General features: G+C 43.1%; 1 protein-coding gene across 22 annotated transcripts in view; it reads right to left on the reverse strand.

Moving 5' to 3' along the window:
* MACF1 (microtubule actin crosslinking factor 1) overlaps positions 1–19,731 on the reverse strand; it is a 449,681-nt gene that overhangs the window by 56,927 nt on the left and 373,023 nt on the right. For 18 of the 22 annotated variants that reach the window (XM_068268832.1, XM_068268827.1, XM_068268817.1 and 15 more), the window contains 5 exons: positions 13,364–13,523; positions 12,757–13,083; positions 4,830–4,914; positions 4,465–4,706; positions 4,147–4,353 (listed from right to left, as the gene is read on the reverse strand). In XM_068268832.1, the coding sequence (XP_068124933.1) occupies positions 4,147–4,353; positions 4,465–4,706; positions 4,830–4,914; positions 12,757–13,083; positions 13,364–13,523 (1,021 nt within the window). The remainder of the gene's footprint in view (positions 1–4,146; positions 4,354–4,464; positions 4,707–4,829; positions 4,915–12,756; positions 13,084–13,363; positions 13,524–19,731) is intronic. The other 4 variants (XM_068268830.1, XM_068268828.1, XM_068268833.1 and 1 more) reach the window with 1 other exon arrangement.

Raw genomic sequence — 19,731 nt, forward strand, 5'->3', positions numbered from 1 at the left:
ATGTGAAGAAGTAAGGGAAGCTGGAATGCGAATTGAAGTGCAGCAGGCAGAGGCGGAGACAAGGGTGCGTTAACATCCCCTGCTGCGGTGCACACGCGGTAAGATTTAACTTCTTTCTCCATCAAGGTAAAGGAGTGAAAACCTTCTTTAAGAAATGGAAATCTTTTATCTTGCACTCCATGGACGATATCCAGCTCAAGCGTTTCATGGAACCTTTCAAATATTCAGCATGTTACACAACAGAACAACTGCATGGAAGTCTGGGCCAAATGGAAATAAATTAGGCCTTACAATTTCAGGTTGGGAGTTTAATATAGAACAGGGTGAAAGCAGAAGGGGGAGGGGGGGGAGGAGGGGAGGGAGAGGATGGGGAGGCTGAGGGAAAGGGGCTCTTGTTAGATAATGGTATAAGATTTCATCTCATTGTTATTAATAAGCTCAAATTGATTTATCAGACTAAACATACCTATGCGTACGCGATCACACTGTGAGACTGTAGTTTGGATGTGAAAAATCAATAAATCAATAAAATAGATTTAAAAAAATAATTAAATTCAGCTTCTGATTGGAAGAATTTGAAACCAAGTTTGGAATTCAAACAACTCAAACATATCAACACTATTTGGTGCTACATAAAGAATAACACAAGAAATTCAGAATGTAATCTATATTTTTAGTACCAACATCAAGAATATCATCTGTCAAGACTGTTTGCAAGGCAAGGTAAAAAGAATAATGATGTGCATAGAAACTTAAAAAAAAACATTAAATCGGACATTACTTTTAACACCAAATAGCATAAAATCGGTATGCCAATTCTGCATGAACACTTGTATTCTCAAGTGTCCTCTGGCCCAGGAGAATCTTAGTGAGTAGGGTCCATTTTCCACATCGCTGATCTTTGCATTGCCTTACTGAATAAACACTGTAGTGAGAATTCTAAAGTGTATAAAGAAAACCTGAAGTGAAAATGAAACTTACGAGATAAATTGCTGTATTTGTAGAACAAATCCGAAATAAAACTTTCCTGAGTCCCATATTCTTATATATGTTTAAAGGGTTGAACAAAGTCTGAAGTTATAATTCAATGTAATGTAACATTGACATGGCTGCTGTACTGCATATATTCAGCTCCCACACGGAGTAATGATGACCCTACTCAACTGGTCATCAGTGTACTGGTTTCATAAGTGTTTTCACTACCACACAGACGTTCTATAACCTCTAATTAGTTTTCAGGAGAGCTGCCTACTGCAGACACATACCGTATATACTCGCATACAAGCCGAATTTTTGACCCCCAAAAAGGGGGTCAAAAGTTGGGGGGTCGGCTTGTATGCGGGTCTTCCCTGGTGGTCTAGTGGTGGGTGGTCGGGTGGTCCGCGCCCCGCTCCCCCCCCTCCCCCCGCGGCCGCTGCTGCTATTACCTTGTTAGACAGCGGCCGCTTCCTAATCCGCGTTCCTCTTCTTTCTCAGAGTGTATCACAGCAGCACGCCCGGCGCTGCTGCTGTGACGATGCAGGGGGCAGGAAAGAGCGGTTCCCTTGGTAACGGCGATACAGATCGCCGCTATAGGGAGCCGCGCTCTTTCCTGCCCCCTGCATCGTCACAGCAGCAGCGCCGGGCGCGCTGCTGTGATACACTCTGAGAAAGAAGAGGAACGCGGATTAGGAAGCGGCCGCTGTCTAACAAGATAATAGCAGCAGCGGCGGCCGCGGGGGGAGCACTACCCACCTATGCTGGGCACTATACTGGCTAAACTGGGCACTTTACTAGCCATACTTGGGTACTATACTAGCTAAACTGGGCACTATACTGGCTAAACTGGGCACTATACTGGCTAAACTGGGCACTATACTGGCTAAACTGGGCACTTTACTAGCCATACTGGGGCACTATACTAGCTAAACTGGGCACTATACTAGCTAAACTGGGCACTTTACGAGCCATAATGGGGCACTATACTAGCTAAACTGGGCACTATACTGGCTAAACTGGGCACTATACTGGCTAAACTGGGCACTATACTGGCTAAACTGGGCACTAAACTGGGCACTATACTGGCTAAACTGGGCACTATACTGGCTAAACTGGGCACTTTACTAGCCATACTGGGACACTATACTAGCTAAACTGGGCACTATACTAGCTAAACTGAGGCACTACCTACCCATACTGGGCACTATACTGGCTATACTGGGCACTTTACTAGCTATACTGGGCACTATACTAGTATACTGGACACTACCTACCTATACTGGGCACTATACTAGCTATATTGGGACACACTGGGGGGCTGCACCAATCCAGCATTTCCTACCCCCGGCTTATATGGGGGTCAATCATTTTTCCCTGTTTTTTCAGGGAAAAGTTGGGGGGTCGGCTTATATGCGGGTCGGCTTATATGCGAGTATATACAGTAATAATGTTTGTTTGTTTTTTTTATCTGAAAAGCACAAAAAAAAAGGGACCACAGGCAGGTTTTGCATAGAATGTACACATTTATCTCATCATGCTACATGCCACTTCAGGTACACTTTCAGCATGCATTACTGCATCACACAGTAATCATGGGTTACTCAAATACAAGGAATCTGAAAACACCAGGCAAGCAGCCACTAACCATACCACACAATCACGGCTTTCTGCCTTTTAGACCCTTCTAATTTGGGTATTTAGATAAAATGATCACAGATGTTTGACGAAAGACACGTATAAAGCAGCTTGAATTTGCACAAAATTATATATAAGAACACAAAATAGTAAACAAAAAGCAGTACCACAAAAGCACAAAACTGGAAAGCAGCGTACATCTTCCTGAGTCTTAAAGAGACACTGAAGCGAAAAAAAAACTATGATATTATGATTTATATGTGTAGTACTGCTAAGAAATAAAACATTAAGTTCAGATACATCAGTCTAATTGTTTCCAGTACAGGAAGCGTTAAGAAACTCCAGTTGTTATCTCTATACAAAAAAGCCATTATCTCTACGACTTTCAAAAGTCATGGAGAGGGCTGTTTTCTGACTTTTATTATCTCAACTGTTAGTTAACTATTTACTTTTCCTCTGGCAGAGGAGAGTTCATTAGTTCACAGACTGCTCTGAAAGAATCATTTTGAATGCCGAATGTTGTATAATCTGCACATATTAGAGAATGATGCAATGTTAGAAAAAACACTATATACTTGAAAATAAAAATATGAGAATATTTTCTTTGCTGCTAATCTTCTAGTAATTATTCATAGTACACAACCAATTCATTATATATCATATATATTTTTTCGCTTCAGTGTCTCTAACTGCACTGAACCAACTAGTGATACCACCACATAATATCAATTAAACCTGTGCCATCTAAATGTATTAGGCAATGGGCTTTTTTTACGCGACTGCTGGGCTGTAATCAAAGAGTTCTATAGTTAAGCAACCATAAAACTTTACTCAGTACATATAATCACATGAAAGTGTCCACAATAGTGTTCAGTGGTCGGAGTTCAAAGTCCTGGTAGTACACCTAAAAAATATAACAGTTTTTCCCAACTAACGTGATTACAAAATGGCGACATTTGGGGGCCAGTGGGAATCTTTCCAACCGGCACCATTTTGGTGTAAATCACATGCCTAGATGAATGGCTGTTATATTGTTTACGGCTACTGCAAGGAATTTTTTATCTTTTACCAAACTGCATAAATGTAGCAAATCACATCCATGGTAGTAAAACATGCAGGTGGCACAGTCTTTCCTTGCATTTGACATCATTCAATGCTTTACTTGAAGGAAAGCAATGAATGGTATGGAATTTAAGAGCATCATTTGTGCCTTGTGTATACTGTTATGACACGATGGTTGGTTAGCTGCATGAGCAAAGTTAAAGCAGATCTGACTTGTCACTAGATAAAAGAATACAGGTTACTAACTGAACAAATGATTACATATTTTGTAGACATTGTTAGCAAAGATAATTTTGTAGCTCCAGCCCAAGCCAGATCCCTTCTGTTTAACATACTTGTGTTTGGCCTGTGTATATTGAACCAGCTATGTTCTCAGTCTGAGAGGTGATTCTCAAGCCGAGAAGAGGAGGACTGTCAGTGGCTAATAACAGGTTTATTATTTCCAGATCACGATCATAACTAGTGTATTACCTGCTGCGACCTCTGAATAGCTGCATCTATCTGGTCCACTCTTTGAGCAATGGTGGCACTGACAGATTTATACTGCTCATTAGCATCTAAAACCAACTTGTCTAGACCTTCCCTCGCTCTCCAGGGCACTAGTTCCAATAAGGCACTGCCAACTTCATTTATTGTATCAAGGACAATACGATATTCCATGGCTTCCTTTTTTAACTCCTGTAACAAAAACACAGTGGTTATTCTGAAAGTACGGACAATAAAAAAAATAGAATAGTACATTGTGCAGGTTAGTAACCAGGAACAATTTCACCAGGAACAGTTTGAGACCTTTTGCCGTTGCTGGAATAGAGGAATATGATCTCCAGCAGGGGTCTGGCTTTTTGTCTGAGCAAGTTCCTCCTCCACCCGTCGCAGCCAGCTAGTAAGCTCCTCATGAGTGGTTTGGAACTTGCTGGCCAGCTGAAGAGCTTGCTCCAGTGTCCTGAGAGCCTTCCCGCTGGATGCGGTGATGTCAGAGTAACGCGTTTTGATGCCATCCAACTTCTCCTGGATCAGCAGGACCTCCTCACCTAAAATGAAAATCCAATCACAACAATGTAGTGGAAATTTCTATTATCTGCTCACTAAGAGAATGCTATTCTTATTATCAGTGAGTCTAGGGCGCATGAATCATACAGAAAACCATTTACTACCTGTTGTCTGCTTTAGTAGTGCTTGTCCATTTTTCACCGCTTGGTCCACATTCCTCTTTCTATTGACAATCTCCTCACTAAGGGCCTAAGTGAACGATACAACATCAGAATAGAAACAGCAGCATGTAACATGACAAATAGAAAGGCTCTTCCTTAAAACCAAACTAACAACAATAAAGACCCCCCCCCCCACTACCTGCCTTTATAGATCAGATGTCTTTAAATATAGCAATCGGGTTATGAGCAGGGGGTTGAATTGTCCGTTTTGAGCTCAAGCTTTATCAGTTGTGGCCTTCTAACCTCCCCCTTTTCCAATGCTGTGTTGGCAAGGAATGGTTCATGTCCATCCACGCCTCACTCCCTCCAGAGAGGCTTAGACATGAATAGTATTGTTACAAATATAAAATGTAGCACTTTACATCAAGGAAAAAAGCTGGTTAAACAATGACATATTAATTTGTGAACGCAAAGAGGTATCTTGAAGCTATAAGGTCTTTCTTTTAGCTGCTATTAACCACCTGAGCGGAATGGATGAGCTCAGCTTGTCCATACCGCCGCAGGGGATCTCATGGCCCCGGGTGGGTTTTTTTTTATTTAATACAAATGGTTTTAGATCATGTAGCTAGCACTTTGCTAGCTACATGTTGCCCTTGATCGCTGCCGGCACCCTCTGATCCCCCCGATCGCCGCCCTTATACATACCTCCCCCCGGAACCCGCAATGGCGCAGCCTCTCCAATAGCCTCCAGGCGTCACTATGGGGAGGACAGAGACAGCGCATGACGTCGATGACATCAGACGTCCTGTCCTATCGTCGCCATAGCGATGACATAAGCTGTTTGGGGAAGTTGCGGTTCACGCGGGATCGCGGCTAGGTAAATATAGCCGGCAGCGATCGGGGGATCAGAACGGTGCCGGGGGACTTGAGGCACATGTGCAGCTAGCCTAGTGCTAGCTACACTACATAAAACAAGTTTGTAACACAAATTTCCCTCCTGCGGACGCATGGCCGCAAAAATTGAACGCCAGGGAGGTTAAGAGGATAGAAGGGGTCAGAGATTCACAGCAAAATCGCAGGGATTTTGAAAACCAGGGCAAAATCACCGAGATCAATTTTGCCATTTGAAAAAAAAATAAATCACTTTGATCACCCATTCAAGTCAATCGGAATGCGTTTTTCAGAACGCAAACACATTGCAAAATGCTTGGCAACATGTCTCAGCCCTTATAGTGTGTGGCGCTGGCCTTCTTACTTAAAGTGTACCAGAGCTTAAAGAATAGTAAGAATCAATACTTACCCGGGGCTTCCTCCAGCCCCATAAGCACTTGTGAGTCTATTGCCATCCTCCCGCAGTCTGCTGTTCAGCCGCAATCAGCCCCGATAACTGGTTCAGTCACGTCCATCAGGGTCTTCCACGCATGTGTGGCATGCTTTGAGCTTTGGTTTACTTTAAAGCCTAACTAAATTTAAAACTGAACATGGCAAATTTGTGTAAAAGTTAAATATTACGTTTGTAATTGAACTTTTCAAGTTAAGTGGAGCTGTGCTTGCGCGTGTGTATGTGTGTGTGTGTGTGTGTGTGTATACACACACACACACACACACACACACACACGTACATACACAATTGCCTATAAAACAAAAAGTTTGTTGCACATAGTGTGATTCTGTAACAACTTTCCACAGACACCCTTGGTGATGGTGAACTAGTGTGACACTCGAGACTCCTCTCCCCAATCTAGATTGCGCTCACCAAATTGTAGCCACCTCATACATCAGGTGGATCTAGCGTATGTATTCATATATCACCCACTGGCACTTTAAATCTTCAATTCTTTTTAATATTCCGGATAAAACTCCATGGCATAAAAGACATAAAAAAATAGGACCATCATAGCGTAACAAAGCTTAATTCATAATAACTCGCAAGCACATCAAATGCGCACTCACGTCAGTCATCTTGTATCGTTTGCACATCACATAAATCCTAGCAGCGGGGTCTGTCCTGGCATCAAGACGAGGTAATACGGTGTCCCTCTCGCTGTCTCCGGGTACCCAGGCTGCCTCCCACGCTACCTCCGATAGTTCGTATACACCGGCTTCTTTGCACAAGCGGTGACGTCAGACGCGCTGGACGTAGCTCCATCCTACGCGTTTTGTCCAATCAGATTCATCAGGGGCTGAAGTCACTAGCGCGCCACGCCCCTTTTATACTTCCTTGCAAGTCGCCTATTGATATATATCGAAAATCTAATCTGTCAAAGTCAAGTCAAGTATCGAATTTGACTTGAATTGTTATATCACCACTGACATATAACATAGTAACTATGGAATAGATTAATTGATGTGGGGGGCGGGGGGAGATACTAATACAGTGGTATATATACTCATGGTGTTCTATGGGGAAGGGGGGGGGGGGTAAGTTCATGAGGGTTTTTTCACTTTAATAGGAATTATGACATTAGCTGTGGACTAGATTATATTACACCCAATGGCACTGGCAGATTAACTATTGTAAGACCTTTCAATTAGTATTAGTGTGAGTACGAAGGCTATTTTGTATTTATATTTATGGCAATGACGTTTAATTATATTTAGAATAGCATAATAGGGACGTATGACATGATAGTTGAAGACAGTTAGCGAAAATAACCAGTAGATGGCAGAAACTGAAATAGGGTCATTTTATTTTAATATTTTATTAAAGTTGTTTTAATGATCATGGTTCTATTCAATTGTAATGGGATTGTAACAGCAGCGGTGACTGTGATAAACAGACTGCTGTGGCAGTATTGTAGCACTCTGTTTGAGAAACGGCCGCCATGATTGAGAAGCCCATGAGGAAATATACCCGTCGGGTACAGAGGTAATCATTAGGCGACTCGCAAGGCAGTATAAAAGGGGCGTGGTGCGCTAGTGATGTCAGCCCGATGAGTCTGATTGGACAAAACGCGTAGGGTGGAGCTAAGTCCAGTGCGGCTGACGTCACCGCTTGTTTCAAGGAGCGGCTGTATACGAACCATAAGAGGTAGCGTGTGAGGCAGCCAGGGTAGCCGGAGACAGCAAGAGGGACGCCGTATTTCCTCGTCTTGATGCCAGGACAGACCCCGCTGCTAGGATTTATGTGATGTGCATACGATACAAGATGACTGACGTGAGTGTGCATTTGATGCGGAGGTGAGTTATTATGAATTAAGCTTTGTTACGCTATGATGATCCTGCTTTTTATGTCTTTTATGCTATGGAGTTTTATCCGGAATATTAAAAAGGATTGAAGATTTAACCATTTCCCCTCCCCCGGGACAAGTAACTACATCCCTGCAAACTGCCATAACTCTGTGCAGGGACGTAGGTACTACGTCCCTCCCGCCACGCCCCCCGCGCTCGGTACTGCCGCTCATTACCGCCGATCGCCCGCCGCTAGATCAATGAATGGGAAAACAAATCCCATTCATTGATCTAATTCCCCGTGTGAATGGCTGCAGCCGTCTATACAGACGGCTCGGCCATTCATTTATTCCGTAGCGTAGTGCTTCCGTTTCCGTACAAACAGTACGAAGTTGAAGTCACTACTGAGGACATCTTGTGGCCAAACTGTAATATTACATCCCCCCCTTTTTTTTCAGTTTATTATCCCTAGTTACCTTCTTTTATTATTATTATTATTATTAACCCCTGACCTCCCACACTCCCCTAAAGTTACCATTTTTTTATATTTATTTTTTTTAATTAACCTCCTTAGCGGTAACCCCGTGTGTGACACGGGGTAAGCCGCCGGAGGGTGCCGCTCAGGCCCTGCTGGGCCGATTTAAATAATTTTTTTTTTGCTGGACGCAGCTAGCACTTTGCTAGCTGCGCCAGCACCCCGATCGCCGCCGCGCGCCCGATCGCCGCTATCCGGTGCGGCGCGCGCCCCCCCCCCAGACCCCGTGCGCTGCCTGGCCAATCAGTGCTAGGCAGCGCCGAGGGTTGGATCTGGAGTCCCAATGACGTCCCAACGTCGCTGACGTCATCCCGCCCCGTCACCATGGCGACGGGGGAAGCCCTTCAGGAAATCCCGTTCTTTGAACGGGATTTCCTGATCGAAGCGGGCGGGGGGATGCCGCTGAGCAGCGGCTATCATGTAGCGAGCCCTCGGCTCGCTACATGATTTAAAAAAAAAAAAAAAAAATTTAAAAAAACTGCTGCGCTGCCCCCTGGCGGTATTTTTCATACCGCCAAGGGGGTTAAAAAAAAATTACAAAATTAAAAAAAAAAAAATACATAAAATAGTTACCTTAGGGACTGAACTTTTTTTAATATGTATACAAAAACTGTATACTACAATTACTTTATAAATTATGGCCCTGTAATTGGGGATAGACTCAAAACTTAAAAAATGCACCTTTATTTCCAAATGAAATATTGGCGCCATACATTGTACTAGGGAAAAAGTTTAAACGTTCCAATAAACGATACAAACGGGAAAATAAAATGTGTGGGTTTTAATTACGGTAGCATGTTTCATTTTGAAAATATAATGGCTGAAAACTGAGAAATAATGTTTTTTTTTCAATTTTTTTCTTATTCTTCTTATTAAAACTGAGTTAGAAGAAAATAATTTTTAGCAAAAAGTACCCCCCAAAGAAAGCCTATACAGTGGCAAAAAAAACAAGATATAGATTGTTTCGCTGTAATAAGTAGTAATAAAGTTATAGGTGAATGAATGGAAGGAGTGCTGACGGGTGAAAACTGCTCTGGTTTTTTGAGCAGAAAAACCCTTCAAGGTGAAGAGGGTAAAGTGCCAGTGGGTGATTTATGAATACATACGCTAGATCCACCTGATGTATGAGGTGGCTACAATTTGGTGAGCGCAATCTAGATTGGGGAGAGGAGTCCCGAGTGTCACACTAATTCACCATCACCAAGGGTGTCTGTGTAAAGTTGTTACAGAATCACGCTATGTGCAACAAACTTTTTGTTTTATAGGCAATTGTGGGGAGCGCAGCTCAGCATTATATACTGTTGAAACCTTGAAAAAGTGAAGCAGCGATCACACGAACAGTATTGTTTGAGCTTTGTGACTTGTGTATACCAATAGTGGATAAGACTGATTGGCTGCAGTAAGGTCTGAATAGACATTGAAGGATTGTCTGTTGGCTGAGTAAGGTCTGATATGATTTCATCTTCTGTATAAGTAAGCTGTGGTTCAGCATTGAACATAGATCTGAATATCAGTTTTGATACCTTAAAGAGTAACTGTCAGGCTGCAGAAGCTAATTTAAACCTCTATTCTCCTGTGTTAAACAGTTTAGAAGGAAGCCCAAAAGCCATTAGTGAAGATAAAAATCTCAGTTACCTTTGATGTGTGCTTATCAGCAAGTCTGTTACAGAGCCATAAGGACGCAAGCCGCATACTAAACTGCAAAGCATTCTGGGGCCCTCCCCTCGGCTGCTAATGAGACGTTACAGAAGCTTCTAATCAGTCCAGCTAGCACTGATAAATCTCTGCGGGCAGAGTACACTGCAGGAGTCAGCTATTGTTCCTAGCCACATGGCTCATTAATATTCACTGCACACTGTGTTGTTCAAGTAGGAGCTTATCTGTGATCAGGAAGCAGGCAGGACATGACAACACATTTGACAGAAAAACATGGAGCCTGCCATGAGCTGTCAGGAGCATCTATCTCTGCATATACTATATACAAATTCTGTGAAATCCAAACGTGGACAGTGAAATGCATATGTAATGTAAGTACAGCCAATCTTTAGCTACTGATATATGTGTTTATTTTCTCTGAGACCTTATACCTAACAGCTCCTCTTTAAAGACAGCGCAGCCCTAAACAAAATTTACAGCTGCATTCATAAGAGGCAGGAAAATAACTGTAGTGGGTATTGGGAGGCATATTTAGCCCATGACAAAGGTATTATTATCCAGCGCTTTTCTTCTATAGGAGGCTTAAAATCAATTAGACAATCCTTTTTGCTAGTAATATACTTTTCACTGCACTTAAAGAGGATCTGTAACATCAAAAGATCCCCTGGGGTGTACTCACCTCGGGTGGGGGAAGCCTCCGGATCCTAATGAGGCTTCCCACGCCGTCCTCCGTCCCTCAGGGGTCTTGCTGCAGCCCAGCGCTGTTTCTTGGGCAGTGCGGACAGGGCGACCGCCCTGGGCGCAGTCCGGCAAGTAAAAGAAGGGGGGGGGGGGCGCAGACAGAAGGACATAACCCCTAGGGAGCTGGTGACGATGATTACCAGCGCGATCACTTTCCTTGACTGCTCTTGGGCTGCCTGAGTCAGATGTCAAGTCATCATCACGTCACCACTGCGTGATTACACCTGATGTCCTGTATCGGTACTGCGGGCTGTCAGTGCCCAGCGCCCATGGAGGAGTCGGCTTTCCGGGCTCTCTTCGCCTGTGTTTTCCTGGTCCCTGCTTCCTCCTGGATGAGCGGCTGGTCACTAGTAAGTAGGCAGATCACTTGTGACCTGTGGCTGTGTGACTGTCCCTAAAGAGTAAAGGTTTGCTAGTCCACGGGCATGGGGGGAAAGGGGGCTCAATTTTTACAGACTCGCTCTGGGTGCAATTTAGCCTAGAAACTGCCCTGCTGCAGCTCTCCGAGAATAATGACGTCAATATCTACCTTCCTGGCTCCTGCGCAGGCGCTCTGACGACTGTCGGCTCCGAACTACACGGAAATACCCGATCGCCGTAGGGGCTGCTCTACTGCGCAGGCGCAAGTTTCCAGCGCCTGCGCAGTAGAGCGGACCCGAATGAGATCGGGTATTTCCGTGTAGTTCGGAGCCGAGAGCAGCCACAGCGCCCCCGCTGGAGCCTGCAAAGGTAAATATTGAACTGACAGTCGGGTCTGTCGCCGGCTGTTCGGAGGGCTGCAGTGAAAACCCTGTGGGACAGAGGACGACGTGGGAAGCCTCATTAGGATTCGGAGGCTTCCCCCACCCGAGGTGAGTACCCCCCAGAGGATCTTTTTGACGTTAGAGTCTCTTTAAAGTAAGTGCTGCAAAATATCTATTACAGGTTTTCATGAAGAAATCTGCAACACTAAGTATTAAGTATTATTAAACTATGATAATTTGTGAGAAAAAGTTCCTTTCAAACTGCAAATTATTTTTTTCTTTTAAATCAAAAGTCAGAAATATACCATGAAGGGACTAAAGAACAGCTGATTCCAAAATGTGGCTCCTCTGGTGTAAGGACGGAGGTAAAGGATGGCACAACAGTGGACAATCCTGAAAAACCATCAGTACTGTATGCATGTAGTAGTAGATTATGAGCTCTGGGCAATAGTCCGTCTGCTAATTAACAGTAGAATCTCCTTCTCTGTACGTTTCTCCAGCCAGATTCATTAGGAGAAGATGGAAAGGTTAGAATGCAAAGAACGGCTAAATGCAGCAACCAGACAAGATGATGAAAAGTTAACGGTCTCTAAGTGTAACACTCCAGTTCACAGCTCTCCTCTAAGATTCCGGGTAACACCACTGCCTATCTGCTGTTTAGTTTGTGCACTAAGGCTCTCTTGCAAAGTTAAAACCTTCTGGTCACTGTACAGCTGCATTATGACTAATTAACCTAACAACTGGGTCAGCACTGGCGCCAAAAAGATTTTTTATAGACAATTTAATAATTTGTCAAGAGCAAAAGCAGCTTAAAACTATGACTTAATAGCAGTGCTTTAATTTAATATTTCTATCAGGTCAGATGGAAGAGCTCCAAGCGGATAACCACCAAGAAAGCCTTAAGAGAGGCAATCTGAGGTCAGCACAATTAAAATGACACTTTTACAGTGTACTTCTTAGGCATACCATTATTCTTAAGATCAGTGAAGAATGTGAAGCAAATTAAAAAGATATGCAAAATCATAAGCAACAAGAAAATAATGGAAGATGAAAGAAACAAAAGAGATGAACATAAAATGAGTACCATTTGGTCAGCATGCTGTTTCTGCAAGATCTCCAGCTTGTAATCCTTCACATAGACTGAGCTCAGTTTGTCTTCTACTTCTCCCAGCCAGTTCAGGACTTCCACTTCGTCCTCTCCAAAAAGCCTGGCATTGCTGAGAGCTTGCCCCAGCAGAGCACCTTTTCTGCTGCACAGATCATGCACCTCACTGTACTGAGCATGCAGATAGTCTAGCCTGCGTGCCAACCTATCTCGCTCAGACTTGCAGCAAAGGGCAGAAAGCGAGTCTACTAGCCTGTCCACTTGAAGCACCTCAGGCTCATGGACTGCTATGTCTTCCTCTAGGCTCTGCAAATGACCCAGAAGAAGCCACCCAAAATGAAAGAAGTCAAAAGGAGAACAAAGGAAAAAATAAATGAACAAAATTAATAAAATGAATCAAATAAAAAATTTAAATAACTGAAAATGTAGACATTACAAAATATGAAAAGTCATGAATAAATTAAACAAGTAGACACGGCCAAACTAATAATAATAATAATAAAAAAGTAAAGTGAAGACAATCAAATAAAACACATTGAATTGTTGCCTAATCAGCTCCTGCCACCAATTGTCACGCATAACTTACCTTGTGGCGTAAGATCTGTTGCTGAATTTTCCCGGTCTGTGTACCAATTGGCTCAGAATTTGCTAATTTTTTCTCTGTTGCAGAAAGCCAATCAAATATCGGTTCTGTTGTTTCATGGAACTGTTTGGCTAAAACCAGTATGTCATCAAGCTGTTTATGCCTGTAAGGAGACCAAACCGCAGTCATTTCTTGGTAATCTAAAGCAAAACTGTAGGATTCCTATAACCTTTTCTCATCCACTGCAGACCCTTTCTTTGCCAATTGTACACTTCTTAAAGCCAAAGCTGCTCTACACCACAATACAGAATGACAGCTGTCAATGTCATCCTATAATAAAAATGAAAACCAACACACTTCCCCCTTTCAGTTGTCATAGCTCTCACTAGGTAAGAAAACTCTAGTGGACAAGCAATTGGCTGGCATTTCAGCATTGAGGAGAACAAGGACTTCAGAATTCAGGAGAATTGACTCAGATTGATTCAGTACAGGGACATTAAAGCAAATCTAAAGCGAAAAGCTTGTATGTGTAGTATGGATAATGAATAGAACATTAGTAGCGAAAAAAAAGCATCTCATATTTTTATTTTCAGTTATATAGCTTTTTTATAACATTGCATAATACTATTATAGCTGCTATTTTAAAACCACATTGTCTTTTCACTATAAAACAAAGCCAAAATAATGATCCTTTGACCCTTCCTGCAGTGAAACCTTATCCCAAGCTGTTTCTCACCGTTTCCTGGCTGCGTAAAGAGACACTGAAGTGAAAAATATTAGTAGCAAAGAAAATATTCTCATATTATTTTCAGTTATATACGCTCGCTTAAAGGATTATCAGGAACACCATACTAATACGGTGTTTGACCCCCTTTCGCCTTCAGAACTGCCTTAATTCTACGTGGCATTGATGCACATCCAGGACACGAAGCTCCTGTTCCATCACATCCCAAAGATGCTCTATTGGGTTGAGTTCTGGTGACTGTGGGGGCCATTTTACTACAGTGAACTCGTTGTCATGTTTAAGAACCCAATTTGAGATGATTCGAGCTTTGTGACATGGTGCATTATCATGCTGGAAGTAGCCGTCAGAGGATGGGTACATGGTGGTCATGAAGGGATGGACATGGTCAGAAACAAAGCTCAGGTAGCCCAAGGCATTTAAACGATGCCCCACTGGCAGTAAGGGGCCTAAAGTGTGCCAAGAAAACATCCCCCACCAGCCTGCACAGTGGTAACAAGGCATGATGGATCCATGTTCTCATTCTGTTTACGCCAAATTCTGACTATCGAGACTCATCAGACCAGGCAACATTTTCCAGTCTTCAACTGTCCAATTTTGGTGAGCTTGTGCAAATTATAGCTTCTTTTTCCTATTTGTAGTGGAGATGAGTGGTACCTGGTGGGGTCTTCTGCTGTTGTAGCCCATCTGCCTTAATGTTGTGCGTATTGTGGCTTCATAAATGCTTTGCTGCATACCTCGGTTGCAACGAGTGGTTATTTCAGTCAACGTTGCTCATCTATCAGCTTGAATCAGTCGGCCTATTTTCCTCTGACCTCTAGCATTAACAAGGCATTTTCGCCCACAGGACTGCCACATAAAGGATCTTTTTCCCTTTTCACACCATTCTTTGTAAACCCTAGAAATGGCTGTGCGTGAAAATCCCAGTAACTGAGCAGATTGTGAAATACTCAGATGGGCCCGTCTGGCACCAATAACCATGCCACGCTCAAAATTGCTTAAATCACCTTTCTTTACCATTCTGACATTTAGTTTGGAGTTCAGGAGATTGTCTTGACCAGGACCACACCCCTAAATGCATTGAAGCAACTGCCATGTGATTGGTTGATTAGATAATTGCATTCATGAGAAATTGAACAGGTGTTCCTAAAAATCCTTTAGGTGAGTGTAGTGTTTTTTTATAACATTGCATTATTCTCTAATATTTTCAGTTTACACACTACTCAACATTATAAATTATTTTACAGAGCAGCCCAGTGAACTATTGAACCCTTCTCTGCAGAAGAAAAGAAGATACAATGACTGACAGTTGAGATAAGCTTCGGAAGACAGAGCTCTCTGTGACTCTGAAAGTCATGGAGCTCAATGGCTCTTTTGCATAGATAACAACTGGAGTTTCTTAACTCTTCCTGTACTGGAAGCAATATTAGACTTACACTCACCTAACGGATTATTAGGAACACCTGTTCAATTTCTCATTAATGCAGTTATCTAATCAACCAATCACATGGCAGTTGCTTCAATGCATTTAGGGGTGTGGTCCTGGTCAAGATAATCTCCTAAACTCCAAACTGAATGTCAGAATGGGAAAGAAAGGCGATTTAAGCAATTCTGAGCGCGGCATGTGGGTGCCAGATGGGTCGGTCTGAGTATTTCACAATCTGGTCAGTTGCTGGGATTTTCACGCACAACTATTTCTAGGGTTTACAAAGAATGGTGTGAAAAGGGAAAAACCTCCAGTATGCAGCAGTCCTGTGGGCGAAAATGCCTTGTTGATGCTAGAGGTCAGAGGAGAATGGGCCGACAGATTCAAGCTGATAGAAGAGCAACGTTGACTGAAATAACCACTCGTTACAACCAAGGTATGCAGCAAAGCATTTGTGAAGCAACAACACGCACAACCTTGAGGCGGATGGACTACAACAGCAGAAGACCCCACCGGGTACCACTCATCTCCACTACAAATAGGAAAAAGAGGCTACAATTTGCACAAGCTCACCAAAATTGGACAGTTGAAGACTGGAAAATGTTGCCTGGTCTGATGAGTCTCGATAGAGTCAGAATTTGGCGTAAACAGAATGAGAACATGGATCCATCATGCCTTGTTACCACTGTGCAGGCTGGTGGTGGTGTAATGGTGTGGGGGATGTTTTCTTGGCACACTTTAGTCCCCTTACAGCCAATTGGGCATCGTTTAAATGCCACCGGCTACCTGAGGATTGTGACCATGTCCATCCCTTCATGACCACCATGTACCCATCCTCTGACGGCTACTTCCAGCAGGATAATGCACCATGTCACAAAGCTCGAATCATTTCAATTTGGTTTATTGAACATGACAATGAGTTCACTGTACTAAAATGGCCTTAACAGTCACCAGATCTCAACCCAATAGAGCATCTTTGGGATGTGATGGAACAGGAGCTTCGTGCCCGGGATGTGCATCCCACAAATCTCCATCAACTGCAAAATGCTACCCTACCAATATGGGCCAACATTTCTAAAGAATGCTTTCAGCATCTTGTTGAATCAATGCCACGTAGAATTAAGGCAGTTCTGAAGGCAAAAGGGGGTCAAACGCTGTATTAGTATGGTGTTCCTAATAATCCTTTAGGTGAGTGTATGTCACTGCTCCAAATGTTTTATTTCTTAGCTGTACTACACATACAAATGATTAGATTGTAATTTTTTTTTCTCGCTTCAGTGTCTCCTTAAGTGCTTCAGAATACAGGACAGTTCAGAGAAGGTCTTCTGAATAGATAACTTTTTTTAAAACTCTTCCTGTACTGGAAAACAATGAGACTATTTCCTTTGCTACTAATGTTCTATTTCTTAGCTGTACTACACATACAATTCATCACAGTATATCATAAGTTAGGTTCAGGTTTGCTTTAAATGTATTCTGTAGTGACATGCAATTACAGTCAACATGAAGTGAGAGCAATATGGAGGGGGACACATTTATTTCCCTTTAAACAACTTCAATTGTCTGGCAGTTCTGATGATCCTATGTCTCTAATACTTTTAGTCCTAGACCCTGAACAGGCACGCAGAACAGGTGCTCTGATTGAAGATTGACTAGATTAGTTGCATTTTTAGTTTCAGGAGTGTGATTCAAACACTGCTGCTCTTAAAGGTAGGACTGCCAGGTAACTAGCAATTATTTAAAAGGAAATAAATATGGCAGCCACCATATTCATCCCACTTCAGTAAACTTCATGGGAACCTTAAGTGTGGGGGATATGGAGGCTGAACTTTTTTCTTCAAATACTTAATATATTTTAAAATATTAAACAATACCAGTTGCCTGGCTGTCTTGCTGATAGTCTGCCTCTAATACTTTTAGCCATGGACCCTGAACAAGCGTGCAGATTAGATGTTTCTGCCAAAAATCTGACAATATCAGCTGCATGCTTGTGTCAGGTGTGTGATTTAGACACTGAAGCTAATGAGATCAGCAGGACTGCCAGGAAACTGGTATTGCTTAAAGAGGAACTGTAACGACAAAACGGCCCCTGGGGGTACTCACCTCGGGTGGGGGAAGCCTCAGGATCCTAATGAGGCTTCCCACGCCGTCCTGCGTCCCTCGGGGGTCTCGCTGTAGCCCTCCGTACAGCCGTGACGCAATATTTACCTTCCTGGCTCCTGCGCAGGCGCTCTGATGGCTGTCGGCGCCGAAGTAGGCGGAAATACCCGATCGCTGTCGGGTCTGCTCTACTGCGCAGGCGCAAGTTTCCGGCGCCTGCGTAGTAGAGCGGACCCGACGGAGATCGGGTATTTCCGTCTATTTCCGTGCCGAAAGTCGCCACAGCGCCCCTGCTGGAGCCAGCAAAGGTAAATATTGAAGCTACAGTCGGCTCTGTCGCCGGCTGTTCGGAGGGCTGCAGCAAGACCCCCGTGGGACAGAGGACGGCGTGGGAAGCCTCATTAAGATCCGGAGGCTTCCCCCACCCGAGGCGAGTACCCCCCAGGGGAGGTTTTTGCTGTTACAGAGTCTCTTTAAAAGGAAATAATTATGGCAGCCTCCATATATCTCTCTCACTTCAGGTGTCCTTTAACACAGCCCAGTAATTACTAAAGTGCCATGTGATAAGCATTATTGTAGTGTTGTATCCCCTAGAGCAGTGTTACCCAACCCGGTCCTCAAGGCCCACCAACAGTGCATGTTTTGTGGAAATCCACAGAGGTAGTTAATCAGCTCTGCCGAGATACTAATTACCTCACCTGTGCAGGTTTGTGGTTTTCTGCAAAACATGTACTGTTGGTGTGCCTTGAGGATAGGGTTGGGGAACTCTGCCCTAGAGTCAACATGGACAGGTATGCAGATGAGGGTAAAGCGGGTGGCGATCTTATGATGTGGCGGAGTTCCAATGAGGTTGCCACTACATCCATCCCAAGCTTCAGTAATAAGGCTGGTGGTTGGATTTACATGAGGCTCAATACAAGGGAATACTGAACTATACTCTTGTGGATCCTGATCAGACAGCACTGGCTAAACATACAAAATGCACTACATAGTGCTGCGTTCAGTTTACTTAATTTGTTTGCACTACAGGGTCCCTATAATGGATGAGGAAAATACAAACTTGTACAATAATGAAATAAATTCATCTAAATACCAGTTAACATATTTAGGAATATTTAGGAACATGTTAAAAAATAACAGTTTGCTGAAGAGGATTAGTTTCTGTTCATGACACACTTCAAGCTTTCAGCTTTTATGAAGCACACTAGAGAGGAATTCCGTGCGCAAGTGATTAATTCACAAGAGATAATTACTGCTTCCAGCTAAAATGATTAGAAACAGTATTATCTTTCAAGTTCTGCAATGGTATCTCAATACTCACATAAACATCACTCAACACTATGGGTATACTTGACTAATACAGCTAGTAGATCACACTTGCACAGATCCGATTAACTACACATACCCAGATTCTGGAATAACAGAACTGTTTACGTAGAATGCATATTATTTTTGTCAGGTTTTTAATAGGTTAACCGTTTTCTTGTATTCAGGCAAGTATATATATTATACAGAAATATCTGATTACTACTGCTTGCTTCAAGAAAGATCCACATGTTTATGCAACAGAAGCTTTGATATAGACCTGAAGGAGGATTACTACTGTATAACTGAAAACTATCTCACAGATACCACATGCTCGATACTCACTATATACACATATACGCCTCCTCCTCATTTATGTGAAATAGGCCAATTGCCCCGAGCTATGTCCTTGTTCTAGATTAACGCCTTGTACACAGGTTTTGTTCCCAGCTGAGGCGACCATTCAGGGTAATCTGCCTAGAATCAAGTGTGTGGCCCTTTGTTCTCCCTGATGCGTTGGTGAGAGATCCAACCTACCGGATCAACTCATCTGAGTGCAGGCCAACCCTATTATTTCTCCTTACCCCTCCCCCTGCTCTGTCATGTGTCATTCCTCTGCCCTCTCCATAGTACCAGAACCCTACAGAACGCAGCACTGAACAGTTACCTGAGGGTTTAAGTCCCAATCCCTGCAAGTGACTGAAATTGAAAGTGTGTACATAGAGTGATGCTGTGTAACCTCACAGTAGTCATCAAACTCACACATCACATCAATAAGCATTAAACGGAGAAGAAGAT

Source organism: Hyperolius riggenbachi, chromosome 2 (assembly GCF_040937935.1).
Source record: "Hyperolius riggenbachi isolate aHypRig1 chromosome 2, aHypRig1.pri, whole genome shotgun sequence".
Lineage (NCBI taxonomy): Eukaryota > Metazoa > Chordata > Amphibia > Anura > Hyperoliidae > Hyperolius > Hyperolius riggenbachi.